The sequence below is a fragment of the Gymnoscopelus braueri genome, assembly GCF_963280865.1.
Source record: "Gymnoscopelus braueri genome assembly, chromosome: 7".
NCBI lineage: Eukaryota > Metazoa > Chordata > Actinopteri > Myctophiformes > Myctophidae > Gymnoscopelus > Gymnoscopelus braueri.
Window position 1 is genome coordinate 41894324 of NC_137608.1, and position 14330 is coordinate 41908653.

General features: G+C 40.6%; 2 protein-coding genes across 2 annotated transcripts in view; both read left to right on the forward strand.

Moving 5' to 3' along the window:
* The window catches only part of citb (citron rho-interacting serine/threonine kinase b), a gene marked incomplete at its 5' end in the record, with an annotated part of 88144 nt that overhangs the window by 54426 nt on the left and 19388 nt on the right, over positions 1-14330 (forward strand). The window contains 4 exon segments of the mRNA XM_080433614.1: positions 9890-10025; positions 10151-10255; positions 10952-11092; positions 14102-14224. Coding sequence (XP_080289740.1) covers positions 9890-10025; positions 10151-10255; positions 10952-11092; positions 14102-14224 — 505 coding nt within the window.
* Positions 12413-13030, forward strand: LOC308088229 (phosphatidylinositol-glycan biosynthesis class X protein-like; the record flags this gene model as incomplete). The annotated part of the gene is made up of 1 exon (XM_080432635.1): positions 12413-13030. The coding sequence occupies one exon, from the start codon at positions 12413-12415 to the stop codon at positions 13028-13030; it is 618 nt and encodes a 205-aa protein (XP_080288761.1).

The following is a 14330-nucleotide window of genomic DNA, read 5'->3' on the forward strand; positions in this document are numbered from 1 at the left end:
GTATCCTAATCTGAAAATGATTTTTTATTGTTTACCTAAGAGCTGGTGAGACCCATGTTACTGAACAAACACTGCAGGACTATGATTATCATTTGAATCTAGAGCTATGGAACACTTATTTCAACCAACAATATGACAACACTTCTCTTCTAATACTTAAGGTTGTTAGGAGTTAAGTGCAAAAGGAGGAGCCCTTGACACAAGGGTGCACTACAATACAGTATGCAACAATACCCACCCTTCAACTCATTGAACAAATTTGATTTGAACAACTGCTCATTCAACAATGGCAAACACAGAAAATGGTAACGGCTGTGCTTTGCCGTTATAAAACTGTGGCTGTAAACAGTAAGTAAAAAATAAAGTAAAATTAAGGTGCTTCAATATTTCTCTTTCCACAGTATTCAACACATACAGCAAAACCCAGGATATTTTGTCTTTGGTTTGCTCTAAGGAAGGACCTGATAAGAGTTTGAGTCCTTATGATGTTTTTAATATCTTTTCAGATCTCTCACCAGCATTCGGATACGGATTCCGCGTGCACGTAGACTTCCTATAACATATCTCTCACCAGCATTCGGGGTGCTCGTGGATATCTCCCTTATTGTTGATATTAGTTCTTCATTGGTCAACGACATGTATTCCAATGGACATCAAGACGTTGCCTATGTCTGAAGACAGTCCAAGTCTCATGCACTGGCTAAATTGTTCAATTGTTAGATCATATCTTGGACAGCCTTGACCTGGAAGGCCGTTGCTGGCTGTAGGTGGAAGTGGAAGACGACAAGTTTTCTTGATCTTTTCTACTTCTTAAGACATCAAACTGATTAAGACATAACAATTCCAAATCAACAACTCAGCTAGTCTCATCCTATAGTATGGAGTAGTGGGATGATCAGAAATCTCTGCCTACTGATACGTCTGGTGACAAAATTGTGGAAAATAATTTGGAAATTTAAAGACAACTGAATCGCAATCCTAGTCTATTCAAACCTCTACTGTTCATCATAAATCAGCAACCTCTATTAAAGCAGTGGGCGTTGGTTTGTTAGAGGTATATTAATGTACCCATTATAAGTAGCTGGAGATCTCTGATCATCTGGCAATGAAAGACTAATGAAATTCTATGCCATGCCAAAGCCCTGAGTGTTTCTTAATGCATAGTCGAAGTTGCTCTTAAAATCATTGTAAGTGCTGTGGATAGGCAGCTTGAGACAGTTGATGCAGGTGTTGGCAACAGGGAACCTTTGTGCTCCACCACTGGGGTGAAAGTCCAATGATGGTTGAGGAGAAAAGCCAATCGGTGGTACTGCATCAGATCCGGTAGCAAACGCCAAGATGTCCCCCAACTTCTTCGCCCCATCTTCTTCTGCGGAAATAATGAGACAGACCAAATGTGTTAGATCATTTTAGACCTTTTCTTAGAACTGCACATATGACACACGCACATACCTTCAACATCTTGTAAGTAGTCCCTCCACCAAGCAACTACTCTTTCCTCTGCTGTTCTCTTGTTGCTCCCCACCTCTGAATAACGGATCTGGAACAACGCATCAACGTCGTCAGCGGTGAGGGGCTTTGGACTGAAGCACATCACTGGTCTGAACGAATCGGGATGATTCTGCATCATTTCAAGGACTCCAAGTGTTTTCAACCCTTCTCTGAACCTAAATGACACAGCATAAGAGCAAAGATGACCCAATGAAGAGTACACTCTTCTGCGTCTTGGACATGAAACATTATTTAAATTTAAAATACCTTTCAAACGGAGCACGCACTCGATTGATTACTTGAAACCTCAGTATGTCCTCTACAAGTCTGTCCTTGTCATCAATCTTGAGCAGGTTGTTCAAACAGCCTGCATTCTCGAGGAAGTCGTGGTGTGGCTCAGTTGATTGGGTGAGTTCGTCCTGAGTAGTCGATTCTGAAATCTAAAAATGCTTGTTTCAGTTCAACAGTTGTTTTAGTTCCCTCCTTTTAATCTACACTAAATATCTATAAAAGAAAATAGCGCATCCACATAGATGCTCACAACGTGTCGCGTATGCAACGCGTTGTGAGCTTGTAGATGCTCTATTTTTGACAAATGTTATCCCCATAATCCTTGCTTACTGTCCCCTTACACTGATGCAATGTGGGACACTCAGTAGCAACAATTTTACTAATGAAAAGAAAATGTAACAACCTTTTCAATGATGTCATGGATTCGTGAATTGGTAACATCTTCCAAGACTGGTCTGCAGTTCCCGGGCCCACGGACTAAGCAGTTAAACAAGGTTTTGGAAAAGCAATTTGGCGAAGGTCCTCCATGCACCAAACTGACTGCAATAGCCCTTCCTGCGATGTAATAACGGTCATCTTTGTCAGCTATATATAAAAATAAAAAATTAAGTTAGTGGGCTAACCTTTTCAAATGATGCCATTTGAAATTGCTTACAAAATGAGCCTATATAAGACAGCATTTAGTGGTCATTGATTTCCAAAAAGATATACCTGATGCATCAAGAGCCAGGTTACAGTTCCCCTCTGTTAAGTTCCCCTCAAACATTGGTGACCGGATAAGCGATTCTGTCATTAGTCTTAGAAACTCTCTTCTAGGACCTCCCAGATCAACAGCTTCCTCGTTTATACCTTTGTCGTCAGAAAATCGAACACTCATCCTGTGTGTTGGGTCATAGGATATTCTCTTGAACCCCCGAATGGCACCATCCAACACACTGGCACGGTTGATGTTGAAACGGCTGATTATTTTGTTGTTGATCTTTACACCGAGCTCAGATAAGATCTGTTTAATAGGGACACTTCCAGGGGAACTTCCTTGTCTGAAAGCAAACATACAATAAAAACATACAATAAAATATTGGCATATTTTAATCCGGTCTAGTAAATATAGACATATTAAATGTAATTTACTACCTATAACTACCTTTGTTATAGATACAATCATATTCCTACAAAATTAAGTTAGAGATATCATCAAAATCACAAGTAACTCTAAAAAGATTTATTTTTGCTTAATCAGTGCAGCAATAAGTCTTTATTAACCCATTAAGACCTAGAAAGCATCTGTGTAATATCACATTTTAACCACTTTAACCAGTATTTTATACTTTGGCTATTAAAAAATAGCAGATATAAAAGCTCATAGCGTGGTACTACGAGCTCGTAAATCTGCTATTTTTTAAAAATCATGAAAATGTGTGCAAATCTTTGCATATGTATATTTTTCAAGCAAACATTTGTAACTCAAATCTTTGCTTCTGGGGCTCCCTGGAACTAAATATTTTGACATGGGGGCCCGCGGCCAAATACATATCATTTTGGGGATCCTTCACATTTCCGAAAACTACGATTTTTTTAGAATCGGCCTCAGGTCTTAATGGGTTAAAAGGCAATATTCTATAATACTTACATCTGGTCATCCAAGCTGGCGACACAGGCAGCATAGAGTCCCTCATCCTCTTCTTCATCATCACTGGACACGTTGAGAACTGACAAGTAAGCCCTGTAATCGCTACTCTCTGCAAAGAGGTTGGTGGTCGATGGTGGGCTTGGGGTCTTGATCGTTACAGGGCTGGGGGGCGCAGTGCTGGTCGATGGCATGTTGCTCATCGGTCCAAGGCTATGGGGTGTGGTGCTGAACCATGCCAGGCTGCCGGCCATATTGCTCATCAGTCCAGGGCTAGGGGGTGTGGTGCTGAACGATGCCAGGCTGCTGGCCATTGCTGGTTCAAGGCTGTAGGGATCTGGGTGGTCGCCGACAGGGTGGGTACGCTTGTGGCCTGCTCTGGTGGTGACTGATGGCACCGCCATCGTAACCTCTTCATCCTCTTCGGAGGAACTTCTGTCTGAATCTTCAGGCTGACAAATGGATGACAAATGGATAGAAGTTACAGCCGTTAATAAACAAACGTGCTGTGGTGTTTTAAATCATGAAATATTGTGCTAACTTGCAAAAATGATATATTTAAGATAGATTTTTTTGTTTTGTGTTCCATGTTGGTCATTTCTACTGGGTTCACTAAACTCCACATACCACATTTAAAAGAGGGCATAAGAACAAACTCCATAAAATCATCAATGTATCCAGCAAGATAGCTGGGGTATGACAGCAATGTATGAGACCTGGGTACTTGGGAACCTGGGAAGGGGAAAGCTATTGCTAGGGATAGAACCCACCGTCATACTGTCTTCTAGCATCAGGACGACGGTACGATGTACTGATGTATAGGACTTCTGAACAAACAGGCCATCTCAGTTCTGTGCATAAAATGTGTAATATTCTATTTTCCTCTCTTTAAGGGAGCAGCTGTGTAGTATTGTGTGGTCTGTCTATGTATTGTGTTTTTATGTATCCTGATGGCTGCTTGGTACAAAATGAATTTCCGCAAGGACAAATGAAGCATCTATCCATGTTCAGTCTAGTCAGGATGTAAAATAGATGTTAAAACAGCCCCCCACCCCCAGATTTGGTTTCGGTAAAAACGTATAGCCTAAATGCAACTTGTCAACGATAATAACTGTATATGACCAAGTGGAAAATGTTAAAGCTCCTAAGTTTCAGATAGCACCTTTATACATACCCCAAGTGCTTGGGAGGGCCTCACATATAGAGTCTTGAATTTGAAGACCTTATGGATCAAACTGGCATCCAACTCCTGGCCGTCCCTCAACGCTGGTGCTATTAGCTTGTTGCCACAAGCCATCAATATTTCACAGCTGTGCATAGAATACATCACTGATTACTGAGGGCAGGTAATGGTACAGTCAAATTATTAATGGATAAATTTATTGTGCTTGTTAAGAGTCATAATTAATAATAATTAAATGTATACAGAGGACCATGCACACATTCCAGTTGAAACATACCTCTGTGCTAATTGGAATAAATTGATAGCATAACCCCAAAATACTGCACGTAAATCCATTGTGATCTCTGACAGGGTTCTATCAACTTACTTGGTACTGTAGCATACACAAATCAATTAACCACATAAGCTTGCTTTATTCTTCATCGTATGATGGTGTCGAGTAGCAAAAATAGACAATCTACTAGGCGATCCTTGTCTGATATTTTTGCTATTTCTGAACTGAAATTTATATTTTAGAAAACAGAATATGGATAATAGTCTGGAAACAGATATATTTCCATGCTTTTACATTTTCTCCATACTCATCAAATTCCATACTTTCCATACTTGTGCAGGGACCACACTACCATTTTGTCTGACTGCTCCAAACACACACCATGCTTGAATGGTCAGTTTATTCTTAGAAATTAATAATAATTTAGAAAACAGAAAAGGAGGCAGGGCAATTAGTCTGAAAACAGTACTCCATGCTCCCCATTATTTTTTTCAATACTTATCCACACCTGGCAAGTATTCAAATTCCATACTTTTCTATACTTGTGTAGGAGCCCTGTATCATCACATCATTACCTACCTCACAAGGTCGGGAATCTTCCCCTTAAAGCCATCCCTTATCTGACACAGAACGTCCACATGGTCCCAGCTTTTATCGAACTCAAAGGCGTTCAAGATGCGACCTCTTTTATATAATTTCTCCTTCGTCGCCTGCTTGACAACCACGTCGTCTGTCGGACCATACAGCAGAATGACGTCTTTGTTGAACGTGCGGTGAAAAGGCGTTTTTGGTGTCTTCTTTCTGAAAAACATGAGGAATCATGACAGGCATGTATACAATAGTCAAACAACATACATTATCTATGATGTAGGATATTTCAGTAGTTTCTACTAGGCCGAGCCAAATGACTACTTATTGCAATTCACAAAAAGAAATAGGCTACATCTTACTGGTTTGCACAATGTTGATTTAACCACTTGAACCCCAGCATGCATACAATTAAATTAACCTCAATTCCACAGGGCAAATATGACAAATAACTCTGACTGACAATGACCAATAGCAATAATCAATATAAATGTACTATGGCCAACTAGGCCATATTTAATCATTTTATACTCTAAATGTGTTAAAATAGTGGAAATAGCTGATCTTCAAGCTCACGCATGGTGATCACACAATATAATTGTGTGATCAATATGATTATCTCTCAAGTAATCGCGATAAGGCAAAAATGTAATAATTGTGACAAGCCTAGGCCATTCATGTGGGGGGAAAAAATCGTTTTGTTCACAGCACAGATGAGTAAGTTACATTTGGCTACACTGCCAACACAAGACTATTGATATTGCACTGTAGTTTAATATTTATTTGCAATGTGAAGCATTTGTATGTGACTTTGTTAGGATCCAAAGGTGCAGTATGACACGAGATGCAGTCTGCCTTAAGGCATTGTTTGAGACAAGCATAGAGGTTGAGTATGCCATTGTCTTAGGTGCAAAGTAAACACATATCAGCATTGAGTTTGTGAGAGACAGATCCTATACAGTCTGATATACTAATTGACAGGGGAGAGATTGGGGTTATTGCTCTGAGACTAATGATTATTACATCCTGATGTGAAAGAAAATAACATGAAAAGTTGTTATAGATTATGGACAATAAAAATCTGATGGAAATATTACATTTTGATGTGGTGTAATAATTAAACTTATTGTTGATATGGCACAGCAGGCACACCAACTATCAAAAATAAAAACGTGGCACTTCATGTCAACAGAGGTAGGCAAAGGTTGCATTAATTGCTGATCTAGGATCAGTGTCAGACCCTAAATGTAACTTTTAAAATGACCAGCTCAACATTATCTACCATCCAGCAATAATCCCACTGGTGTAAATACTTTTACCTGAGGAGGCTATTACATAACATTAACTCTACACTGTTTCAAAAACTATTTAGATACTCACCGAAACAAAAGCAGTTTTATTTACTCCACTGCGCTCTCCAGATCTGGACAATGGTAATTTATATTGACCAGATCTGTAGAGGGCGCAGTGGAGTAAATAAAATAAATGTTCTGCCCAAAAAGTGTATTATACAGAGAAGGTGGGGTGCTGAGAGGCTCTGCAAATAGTTTTGGATTTTTCATTATAGTTTTTGAAAAGTTTTCAAAATGTATAAAAATATTTTGAAAAAAGCAGATCTACAAGCTCAGGATGCAACGCATTGGGAGCCTGTATATCTGCTATTTTCAAATGGCCGAAATGTATATAGGGCTGAATTGGGTATAATGTATGTTTTGTAATAATAATCAAAACCTACAAAGTAACTCAAGTTTTCAAATAATTGTAGTGGAGTAAAAGTAAAATATTTAGCGGCTCTGCGATGTAGTGAGTAGAAGTAAAAATACTGAAAATACTGCAGTATACATTCTACACAATACAGTCTCAGTTAGTTATCGTTTTTCTTTTACAGTTTTTATTTAATTCAGTTAACGAAAAAAAAAAGAACTAGAATAACCTTGCCACCCTGGAGAACAGACTTTTAACAACACAAAACTGCCTTTGTTTCTGTGAATGGTGAAATAGTTTTGTTTATTTTGACTAAAGTTGGAGACCTCGCATGTTAGTGGAATTTTCTGTCTATGGGGATAGCAGAGGGGCTGGCAGAGCGTTCGTCACGGAAGCCCTTTATACAAATGAGGAATGCATTAAACATGTTCAGGCGTGGTTTATCATTAATATTCAAGTATGATCTTGAATGCGTCAGAAGTCGAGCCTGTTTCATTAAACCAGAGAATCATGTTGACTATATGCACGAAGGAAAAACTGGAAAAGTAAACAGCTTAAGTACTGTACTTCGGTTTAAAAATGGCAAATAAAAAAACTATTCTTACCGTTGTCTTGGCTTAGACTTCCAAGAGCTAAAAGTTGCCTTCGTTTCATAGCGGGGAACGTAGGTCCTCATGTCGGACGCAGGCTGCTGCATACTGTGGTTTGTGGATCCAAACGGGGGTAGCATGTTGCTATTGCTACCTAGCATCATACTGCTAGTGCTTCCTGGTGTTAACAGCGAGGTTATTTCGCGGTTCACTGCCTCACTGTTACACTGCTGCGTGGGTGATATATTAGTATTACTATTCGATATAGAATTAATCAAAGTGGATGATTGTACAATAGCCCTGATAAGGGCCATTGTATCGGTCAGTCCTTTGTCTCCAAGTCCGTTCCCCGCCATGCTGCCTTTGTCTTCTTCTTCTCTCTGGAACTTCCTGGTGTGCGCGCGCAGGTCTTTACCTGCCCATGCCTTCCGGTGTTACTGAAATCACTTCCGTATGCTACTGAGATTTCATGTATGCATACATGTGAAATTAGTGTATACATAATAGTGAAATGATCTATACATGCTATTGAAATAATGTATATATACTATTGAAATCATTTATACATACTACTGAAATCACTTGTATACATACATGTAAAACTCTTGTATACATTATAATGAAATTATGTGTATGTATGTTATTGAAATCATTTATACATACTACTGAAATCACTTGTATAAATACATGTAAAACTCTTGTATACATATCACTGAAATTATGTGTATACATATTATTGAATTTATTTATACATACTACTGAAATTACTCGTATGAATACATGTGAAAGGCTTGCACATGCATCTAAAGTTTTCATTTTAGTTTGTAATAATATACAAGAAATTCAGTTGTAAATGTACAAGTGTTCATCAATATACATGCATCCTTTTCATTTGTGTATGTGTGAGTGTTTCAGATATAAATGTATAAATGTTTAACTTGTATGCGTGCAAGCATTTCGTATGCATGTGTATATGACACAGAAGTATATATGTATGTGTATGTGTTTCTCATATGTATGCGTAAGTGTTCAGATGAGTATGTATAAAGTTTCATATATGAACGCGCATCGATTTACAAAGTATGTATGTATGTGAGAGTGTTTCAGTAGTGAGTGTGCAAGTGTTTCAGTATTGAACGTATAGCATTTCAATAGTATATGTAAGAGTGTCTCATCAGCGTGTGTGAAAGTGTCTCAAAATTGAAGGTAAAAGCATTTCAGTAGTAAGTATAAGACTGTCTCGTTAGCGTGTGTGAAAGTGTTTCATTATTTTTGGCCTAAACGGCCCCTCATAGACATGGGAGTCATACGCCTCAGCTATAATCAGCTGTCAGTCTGCTGATTGAATAAGTGTTTCTAATCAGCCACAATTTAATACACACCAGTCACAGCCCATTCTGACGACAAGAGGGTCCATTTATATGGCTCCCTCCTTCACTTGATCACTGCTTCTCAATGCTCTGCCCTGAACAACCAGGCTCCCCGCTACCTCTCTGAACTCCTCCAGCGCCACGTCCCCTCCCGCTCCCTCAGGTCTGGTAATGCCAACCTCCTGGAAATCCCCCAAAAAACAAACAAACGCACCTGGGGTGACAGGGCTTTTTCAGTTACAGCCCCCTCACTTTGGAACCCACTCCCACCTCACCTTTGCCGTGTTCAAAACCCACCTTTTCAGTCTTAGCTTAATGTTTTTCTCTTTACTCAATTCTTAGCCTTTTAACTATTTCTCTCCTAATAAAGTTGTTTATGGGTTTATTGGGTACTATGAAAGGCGCTATATAAGTTTGGTGTATTATTATTATCATTACGGTCCTGACATTTGAAATGCAGACTGCATGCAGACTGCATTAAACAAATGTATTTATGCTCTCATCATACACACACACACACACACACACACACACACACACACACACACACACACACACACACACACACGCACACACACACGCACGCACGCACGCACGCGCGCACGCACGCACGCGCGCGCGCGCGCACAAATCCATGCAAGGTGATGCACGTACACATGCTCGGCACACACATCGCACATGCAATTACATTGTATTGCTGTATAGACATGACTGCAGTTAAAACAGGGTAGTTCCAGTTGAATTCACGTTCTTCCTGCTCTCGTCCGCCAGGCTTCGTGCGGACCAGCGGAACTCAGAGTCTCGCCAGGCTGTGGAGCTAGCAGTGAAGGAGCACAAAGCAGAGATCCAAGCCCTACAGCAAGTTCTCAAAGATCAGAAAGTCACAGCAGAGGGCCTCTCTGACACTGTGAGGCTTTTTACCACTGCGTACCTCCCTGCACCAAATCTACATTCAGTATTTAGCATTTTCTAGTGAGCACATCACAGATTTTTCCTCTCCACTCTCACCTCTCTCCTCTCTCTACCCTCCAGCTGAATGAACTAGAGAAGAAGCATGCCATGCTGGAGATGAATGCCCACAGTCTGCAGCAAAAGTTGGAGAGTGAGAGGGAGCTGAAACAGAGGCTGCTGGATGAGGTACGTTCTCTACAGACATAAGACTTGTGGGTAAATGACAAAAGGCTGAAAGAATAGCCAACGTGAGTTCCTTTTGGCATGAGGTCAGGTGTTTGCTTAATGAAATGCCAAGTAAGAGCTCTGTATTTGCTCTCATTAGTTGACATCTATACAGTACATGTTGGGTATTTTTGCTGATGCTTTTACCCTGCTGGAATTAAAAGGCCATACATTAGGTTTGATCCACACAGCAGCCAATAGATCCATAGGCATGGGCCTTTTGAAAGGCTCTTGAGCAAGGCATTGAACCACTAACTGCTCACTCACTGTAAGTATATGTACATACAGTAAGTACATAGACTTAGAGTTTAAGTCATTTACTGTATCAATGACTTAACATGGTTCCAGCAGTAGGATATGTTTACAGTCTTACAGCATCAACTATATACTGTAGGTCCATTCATAACATCTAAATCTAAACGATGCCATAAGCACTTTCACAATATTTTTCGAGGACTATTTTTCATCGTATTTTTGCCTTTATTTGTACTAGCGCATGCCCATACCCACGTGCCGGTTCAGAGCAGGTGGCCTCTGGAGAACCACTCATCTGATTGACTTCACATTAGACACTTCCTTGAGTCATCAGCATTACAGTACACTGTTTACATTCACACATCTCCTCTCACCACCCCACGTTTTTATTTCCCCTCAAAGCAAGGGAAGCTACAGCAGCAGATGGATGCTCAAAAGACCCACATCTTCCGACTGACCCAGGGTCTGCAGGATGCTCTTGACCAGACGGACTTACTGAAAACTGAGAGGACGGACTTGGAGTACCAGCTGGAGAACATCCAGGTACTGCTACTTTATATTTATTATACACTCCCATTGTATACAATGTACAGTACACAGGCGCAGGTCAAGCACATACATTCACTGTATTGCATGTGTTAAAACCATAGAGTGCAAGCTGATTCGAAATGTGACATTTGAGAAATTATTTATTCTGACGATAAATGGAAAACTCACAATAGTGAGTCGTCTGGTCCTCAGTGGCTTTGTTTGGTTATAATAATACATTTTATTTATATTGCACTTTACATTTGAAACAAATCTCAGAGTGCTACAGTACAGAATAAAAAGAACATTTGCATAAAAACACAATCTATAAAAGGAGGGTTTAAAAAAACAATTAAAAAAGGAGAAGGCAAAGAAAACCTAGGGGGTAAAACCAGAATAGCTAACCGAATGCTTTATTAAAAAGGAAAGTCTTTAGTCCTCTCTTGAAAGCATCAACAGACTGTGGAGCCCTTAGCTTGTCCGGGAGTGAGTTACACAGTTGAGGGGCAGCTGAGCAGAAGGCTCGGTCGCCCATGGTGCAGAGCTTGGTGGGGGGAACTAGGAGGCGGTTAGTGTTTCCAGAGCGGAGGTCGCGAATGAAGGTTTGTGGCTCGAGCAGTTCCTTAAGGTAAGGATGCATTGATGGGTTAACAGGGAGATCTTGTATTCTGTCCAGGAGGAGATGGGAAGCCAGTGCAGTGAGTGGAGGATGGGTGTGATGTGCTTGTGTTTACGCACTTTCATCAGGATCCTAGCAGTGCTAGGTCTAGGTTGTTTACTGCCAACTGAAATTGTTTGGATCAATATGACAAGGGATAATAACGATATATCAAAATCACAGTATTATATCAAAATCTCAATTTTGGCAGTAATAACCATGTAATCCCGAGGTATTTCCATTTCAAATCAGTATCCGTCTGTCTGTCTGTCTCAAATCTCTGTGTGTCTGTCCTTGGTTTATGCCTAAATATGGAGATGATTAACGTCACGGTGCTGACGTCATAGGAGATGACCAATGTCATAGACTCGCTTCTCTTATCTTATAACAGATATACACTACTCATACATAAAGTCGCAGAGGTATAACAGTATAGCTTGTCTTCTAAAGTTAATAAAACGATCTTATTCCCTCATATCTTCAGTCACAAAACAACTCTATAAAGTTGAAGTTGTGCATTGTCGGTTATTAATTAATTTGTCAACTATTTGCAAACTATTATGACTCTCATGTATTTTGTATTCTTAACTATATTGACGTATTTAGTGATGTGTTCAGCTGGAAAGGATGACATTTGTGATATTCTTAAACCGTGGCTTTTGTCCACCTCAATGTCAATGGAGCTCAATAAAAGAGGATTTCACAGGAAGCTGGTAACCACTGTTGAGTTTGGTCGTGATGTTCCTACTGGTCTCAAAGTTCTGCTGATTCATAGATGGCCGAGAGGCGTTTATGTTGATCCATATGAACTGTCATCACTGAGGGATCATAGTGACTTGGAGGTACTCCTAGATTCAACCATTGACCTGGAGGCTCCTAGTCACAAGGCTGTGGGATTTGTTGCATTCGTGTATCCCCCTCTGAATGAACAGAATCCCACACTTCTTAAAGCAGTCGTTCCAATCCATGTTCGCTACCATGAACCATCTTATGACGGTGACCAGTTTGTTCTAGTCCATTTAAAATTCCCAGAGCTGTTGCTGCGTACGGACACATGTGCACAGCTTGGTCACTTATCGCCCCCTCATGCTATCATGGAAGCCCCGTGCACTGCTGACAACGCCAGCATATGTCAGTGGGTTCAGCTCCAATCTCAGCAACAGACCCATGCAAGCTGCCATATTCCGGTTGGTGACGGGTCTTTGATGATATTTGTATGTGCTGGAACCCTTCTAGTTACGCTTATGTGCTGTGTGGCTCTCTCAAAATCAATCTTGAAACATGGCACTTTTTAAACAACAACGCAGAGGACCCTAGGGAGTGTACACTGATGTCATAGCACTGACATCATAGACTGGACTGGACTCACACGGAACTCCATAAATGGGCATAAAAGGGACACAGATAGATCCTGAGATCTCCATATATGGACATAAAAGGGACACAGGTAGACAGATGGGTACTCTGACTATGGGTACGGGTATTGCATAACCAGACAAACTACGTAATGCTACAATGCACAATGGTACACAAATTAGAATGCCTACATTACTGACAAATTGTATTGCTTATACAGTATGTGACATTTACCCACTGAAATGATGCGTACCATAGAATACACAATAGTGAGTCGGTTGATCCGACCAGTAAAGTGGCTTTACTGGTTCAGGAGTTGCTGCAGTGCCAACTGAAGAACGTAGTGCAGTGCTCACAGCTTATCTCTTGCCTTTTATACTCAAAATGTGTGTGTGGGCGGGGTTGTCTGTAAACATGCAAGATAAAATGTGTATATACAGTATAAAATAGCACATTTAAGTACGGTAAGTCAGCAATTATATAAAAAAATATCCCATGTGCCTCATGTGCATATAATGACAATACATTGTGCTGGTAGAATGCACGCATACAAAATGCAAGCCTACAATATGTACACAACATGCATAGTACACACGCGCGCACGCACACACACACACACACACACACACACACACACACACACACACACACACACACACACACACACACACACTCACACACACACACACACACACACACACACACACACACACACACACACAATCACTGTCTGTCTGTCTCTCTTCTCTCTTCATCTTCCTTCTCTCCCATTTTCTCTGTCTGTCTGTCTGTCTGTCTGTCTGTCTGTCTGTCTGTCTGTCTGTCTGTCTGTCTGTCTGTCTGTCTGTCTGTCTGTCTGTCTGTCTGTCTGTCTGTCTGTCTGTCTGTCTGTCTGTCTGTCTGTCTGTCTGTCTGTCTGTCTGTCTGTCTGTCTGTCTGTCTCTACTGCTCTACTCTGTGTTAGTAAAGTACACAAGGAGAGATTCATGGCGTTAGTAATGTTCATTTAGCTCCACCTGCAGGCTGTGTTCTCCCATGAGAAGGTGAAGATGGAGGGGACCATCACCCAGCAGACCAAGCTCATAGACTTCCTCCAGGCCAGGGTGGACCATGGCGGCTCCAAGAAGAAGAAGGTCAGACATCACGTCTAACGTAGCTGCCAACAAATGCCTACGGTTTTCTCTGATGTCCTGTCATGAGGCTAGAGTTGTAATTTCTATGGAAGAATTAGTTCCTGTA